The 6000-nt window shown below is 30.3% G+C and overlaps 1 protein-coding gene across 1 annotated transcript in view; it reads right to left on the reverse strand.

The window, feature by feature from the left end:
* Positions 1-5422, reverse strand: part of LOC105830877 (zinc finger protein 423 homolog) — a 368687-nt gene extending 363265 nt beyond the window's left edge. The window contains exon 1 of the mRNA XM_036292275.1: positions 5290-5422. Coding sequence (XP_036148168.1) covers positions 5290-5329 — 40 coding nt within the window. The 5' untranslated portion in view covers positions 5330-5422. The remainder of the gene's footprint in view (positions 1-5289) is intronic.
* Between the last annotated feature and the right edge of the window lie 578 nt (positions 5423-6000).

Consider the following 6000-nt stretch of genomic DNA (forward strand, 5'->3'; position numbering starts at 1 on the left):
GATCAGAAATTGTTTTAAAATATATGCTGCATATTTAAAAACTAAACAGAAAACTAAAATTGAACCCATTTTGCTTATTAAAAAATTTTTTGAAAAAAGATAGGTGAAAATAAAATATTTGTTTTTAATGCAATATAAAGTTAATTTATTTGCACAAAATACATTAGCAAATTTAAAATCATGTACTTTAAAATCATTAAGAGTTATAGAATAATTATTAATTTGTTAGTATATTTTGTGCAACTAATAAATTCTTAACAAATTACAATAGCTTCAATTTGCATTAAAACCACTTTATCTATATCTTTTTTTCATTTTTTAAATGATTGAAAGAAGTTCAAGTTTGGTCCGTTTAGTATTTAAAACAAACATTTATTAGATGTCCAAAAAAGTAACAGTCTTTAAAATGTTATAAAGATGTTTGAGTATCTGACAATAACTACGTTTACACGTCGGGTTTAATAACACCGGAATTATAAAACTGTTACAACTATTCCTCGGACGAATGGAACAGTTATGATTGGCCAGTTCTAGAAGTATAGATGTTATTATAAACCTGATTAAGGATGTTGTGTAAACGTAATCAATGAGTTAGATGTTTTATGCGTACGAAACATCCGGTTCGTATATTTTAATATTTAAACATTTTTTAAATGTCTGCGTGCTGTTTGGATAATGAATAATAGTAACCAATTACTCTCTCTCTCTCTCTCTCTCTCTCTCTCTCTCTCTCTCTCTCTCTCTCTCTATTTTATTAAAAAATAACTTTTCCATCACTAATCGTGATTCGCGAATCAATCCTTGCTTATCAGCGCCAATATTTTAGCGGTTGAGTGCCTTTTACGTTCGCTTTTGGAATCCGGATGTTACTACCGAGCAACCGGCCGACTCAAAACAAGTAAATTTTTGTTTCCGCTCTACCGTCAATTTTGCCAACAGACAAGAAATAATACAAGTATCATCAGTGCGATCGCAATTTTGGTGGAAAAAAAACAGCACTGTATATTACGTACCGTATATATATGAGATTTACGTATAACCATCGCAAATCTATTATGAAATCTTTCGTAATCGCATTTTGAAATTCATCTAAAACTGACCAAATCATTAATTAAGCTTTATTTTAAACTTGAGGTGCTATACATCTTCATTACTTTTTTACTTTAACACTGGTCTGTCCAAACTCAGCTCGTAAGTCACATTCTACCCGTTTTCCACGCTGTCTTGATAGAATGAAACGGAAAGTAAATACAAATGGATAAATGTTCTAGCATCAAAAGTATAGGCGTTCTAGCTTCTATCCTTGTTTGAAACGGCGAGAAGTAGAAGCGCATTCGGCTTCTACTTCTAAGTCTTAGAATCTAGAATCTTAAAAAATTGTAATTTTTATGATTAGAAGTAAACTTAGTAACCTTTAAAAAAACCTATATATAATCAATTTTATGCAAATTGCTTTACTTTTTAAAACTTTAGTTTGCCATATTGATACTGTCTTTTTAGCTTTTAACAATTTGATTTTAAATTCAAATAGTAGACCATGAAAATCTTCTCTGTACTAAATTTCATCAAAATTGAACTAATAATTTTTAAAGAAAAAGACCTGGTCCGGACCAGCCCGTTCTAAACTTGTTAACACAAATTATAAATGAATTTAAATTAGCACTTGGATGACAACAATTTAGAGTAGTAAGTTTAAATATAAAATTATATCTAAAACCGAACTTATGCACTCCTTTTATTTATTGTCCAAGATTTAAACAATCTTTTTAAATAATAAGAACCAGAAAAAGATAATATTGCGAAAAATTGAAAAATAAAAATTAGATACGAATAAGGAATTGTTGCGCGCGGCGTAGAAACGGTGAGAAATTTGAAGAAATAGCAAAAGAGAGAAGAGAAATTGCTGGCGGAAACGATACAAACAGAAAGAGAGAGGAAAGGGAAAAAGAAAGAAAGAAACAGAAAGAGGAGGAAAAGGTTGAAAAGCTAGAGGAGCGAAACGCGCGCGCGAAAGGAGATGCAGGACGAGGAGGACGAGAGGAGTGCGACCAGAATTGGATAGGATAGGCGAACTGGTGATTACAGAGGCCGGAGATTCCCTCGGGACGAGTGCCGGTCTCCCGCGGGCTTCCACCTAATTCCATCCTGGCTGACTACTGACTCTCCTCTCCCTCTATCTTCCTCTCTATCCATCCCGCTATCTATTGCCTCTCTTTCTGCTTTCAACCGTTCACATCTGCTGGTTAGTCCTGCTCTGTCTCTCTCGTTTTTTCTCTGTTATTCGCTCTTTCTCTTTCTATCCTTCATAACGAGATACTGTTCTCCTTTTATCCTTCACGTTTGATCAACCCTCAAAACACGCACACGCGCGCTCGAGCATTCTCTCCCTCTCCCCCTCTTACTCTTTCTCTTTCTCTCTCTACATTTTCTATCTCTTTCTTCCGTCTGAATACACGTTTCCTTCTTCTCATCGGTTCTCTTTCCACATCCGTTTTGTTTGGCTTTTTGCATTTTTTTTGATATTTATTTTGCATTTATGATTCACTTCTTTCTTATTATTTTCCTTTTCATCTCATCCTTTTCTCTCGTTTCATTCTTTTTGACAATTTCGGTTATTTAGTTGTATTCTTTCGACATGGACTAGTATTCTCACATGATATCAAAGCAAAAGTTCAGCTTTTTACTATTCTATTTGTCTCTATCTTTTTCGCTATTCACCGTAACGAATTGGCATTCACAAATACCGCGTTACCGCGTATAATTGTTACCAACAATAATTGACACCATTAAGTTTGATAACCAATTGACAAAAATAAACTTTTCACGAATAAAGTTATTTGTATTTTTTAATTTTAATAAATATATGATAATTTAAAAAATTAATAGAATTGTTAATATGAGAAATGAGATAAAATACACATACCAAGTGATAAACATTTCTTATTATTATATGTAATTGTTATAACTTAAGTAAAACCTAAAAACTAAATTAATATTAAAATTGATACTAAAAATTGACAGAAAGAAATACGTTATTATTTAAAAAAAATAGAAATAAAAGAGTATATAAACGCATAGATAACAAATATATTAGTCAAATTGTATCAAACTATTCATCATTAAAACCATCTATTTTCTTAAAAATAAAACTTCGTACGAAAACATCTTTTTTTGATTATTTACTCGTTATTTTTTCAAAATACACTTATAATTCAAAACAATATAAAATTGTAACAATTATAATTATATAATATAATAGTTACATTGAAAAAAAAACAATTATAATAATATTACAATAATTATAATAAAATTACAATAATTTTACATAGCAAGTAATAAACGTTATTATTATTATTATTATTATTTGATCAAATATTAAAAATTAGATACAAAAATTAATAGAAAAAATGTCATTAATAAATACGTAACAGAAGTAAGTATATATAAATATGAATCTGTTTTGCAAATTGTATCACATATTTTTTGTATCACGAATTTTTTAATTTATTTCTCGGAAATGAAACCTGGTACAAAGAATATTTCTTTGGATTATTCACCATATTTTTAATTATATTACAATCCACGTTTCATTCTGTGTATTGCATTGAAATAAAATATAATATTACAATATAAAAATATAAAATATAAATGTACAATCGTTAAAAATAGGAGAATTTCCAGGTTCTAAAGTAACTTGGATAATTCAATTTTTTTGTAATTACTACAGTGTTACGTTATACTTTCTGCAGCAATAGCAGTTTTCGACACTCGTATCGTTCGTTACGTTTATGTCGAGGCACAATTGCATGTGTTTGGAAGTTTCGCAAAACACCCTTTTAGCGAAGACTTCTTTTTTGTCACACCACAATGCTTTCACACGGAAGAACACCTTACGATGAACTTTGCTATTATTCGCATGTCTTTGCAACATAAATGTGAAAGCTCATGAACGTTAATTCCGTAAAGCTGCCGTCACCTAGGGACGACAGATTCGTTTGTTTTATTTTGATTTTTTCCCTTGTGCGTTTACAGCGTTAAAGCTTCCCTCTTTCCTCTGCCCTTTCATTTCTTTTCTCGTTCAATGACTCAAAAAGATTTCTAACATTATTTCGAAGTTAAAAACATTATTATATGTACATTATTTGAATTTATTTTAATTCATCATTTTAATTTATTATTCATATATTTTTGTATAATTTATAATTCGTAATTTTATGACCAAAATTTATAAATAACAAATGCTTGAATAGATAAAATAAGTTATATACTAATCTGGTTTATTTCACATAATTGCTCATTCGTAGAACAAAAGAACTAGTATCAAATCAACAATCATAGTTGTGTGTGTGTTGGGAGGGGGGTGTACAAGCGAGAATAAGATCTTTCTTAAAGACGCTTTGATAAACTTAAAAAGACATAAACTGACATTAAAATATTTTGTATAGTTTCATCAAGAAACATTTATTTTTATCCAATAATAAATTTCATAGCTCAAGAAAAAAAGTAAGGTGTAATATCTTCAAACTAAGAGAATTAAAAACTTTTAATACTATTATTATTAAAAAATTTATATACTTATTATGCTTTTTAGGTGACCATTATAATATTAAAATAAAATATAAATAAAATAAATTTTAATATTAAAATAATATATTTTGTATTTTTGCAGATTAATAAACTCTTTAAAGAAGATTATGTGTATATATATATATATATATATATATATATATATATATATATATGTATATATGTATATATATATTACTATTTATTAGATGAAGCAATTATTGATTCTATTCTTTTGCTGATTTGTTTATGTGTTAATATTTTCATTCGATTTTTATCATTATTTGATAGTCAACATTATGAATAAAGATATGAAATCAGTAATATCAAATACTTATACTAAATAAGTATAATGATGATATGATAATAGCTGCGTTCAGCAGAAAAAGCAGCTTTGCAACTGTTGCAAAATTCTTTTATATGATTGATTTATGCATTTAGATCCGACAGAAACTAAAAGCAAGAATCAATCGTGTTAAAAAATTTTACAATAGTTGCTTTTTTTACTGAACGCACCCAATATAAAATATCGTTTTTTGCAGGCCAGTCCTACTTTCGAGGTTATTATTCCATTTACCAAACATTAAATGTCTTAACTTTAGTAAAATTTCTTGTTGAAAAATATTTCACAAAATTTGCCAAATTGCGCTGGTAAACGTTTAAATGTCAAAGTTGTTCCGCTTTTGATTAAAAAATATCTAGTCATACAGAGTAGTGACTTACGTTTGAGTGATCGAGGCTTTGCCTGCTTCCTTCTGGACATATCACCACACTGGCACGCACTTGCAAAGACAAACGAGTGTACCACGGGAGTTTAATAGCCGCTTCTCTTTGCCGACATGTCACTCACACTTGGAAATCTCGAATTTCGAGGTTTACTATTGAACGATGTTCTCTCGTCGTTGACGATTATTCTACCCACGATAAATAGTGTAAGCGTAAACACGAAACTGGAAGAAGACACGCATACAGTTAACTTCAAAGGTTTGCGCGCGTTGCGATCGGGAAATCGTTGCGCGGATACCACGTGGTCTACGGCGCGAGTTCCACCAAGGATATACAAACGAGCACGCTTTACGTACAGACCAGCAACAGCCGCGCTCGAAAGACACGCGACGAATGACGTGACCAAGTCGAGACCACGGAGAACCACTGGCACAAGCGTTGCGCAAGCGTGCGAGGCGCAAGACCGCTCTGCGCGCGATTCATTTGCCATACTTTTTAATCCAATCCATATTTTGGACAATGGAAAAATTAAATATTTGACTGAAGGATAATCCCGCAATATTTCTATGCAATTGTTTTACAAATAACAGTTTACAGATTTAATATGTTTATGTCTATTAGAAAGCTGTTAGAAAAACTATAAATATTATTTACGCGTCTTCCCGTTAACAATTTTATATTTTATACAATTATATAAAAAAACATAAC

This window comes from Monomorium pharaonis, chromosome 9 (assembly GCF_013373865.1).
Source record: "Monomorium pharaonis isolate MP-MQ-018 chromosome 9, ASM1337386v2, whole genome shotgun sequence".
NCBI classification, from domain to species: domain Eukaryota; kingdom Metazoa; phylum Arthropoda; class Insecta; order Hymenoptera; family Formicidae; genus Monomorium; species Monomorium pharaonis.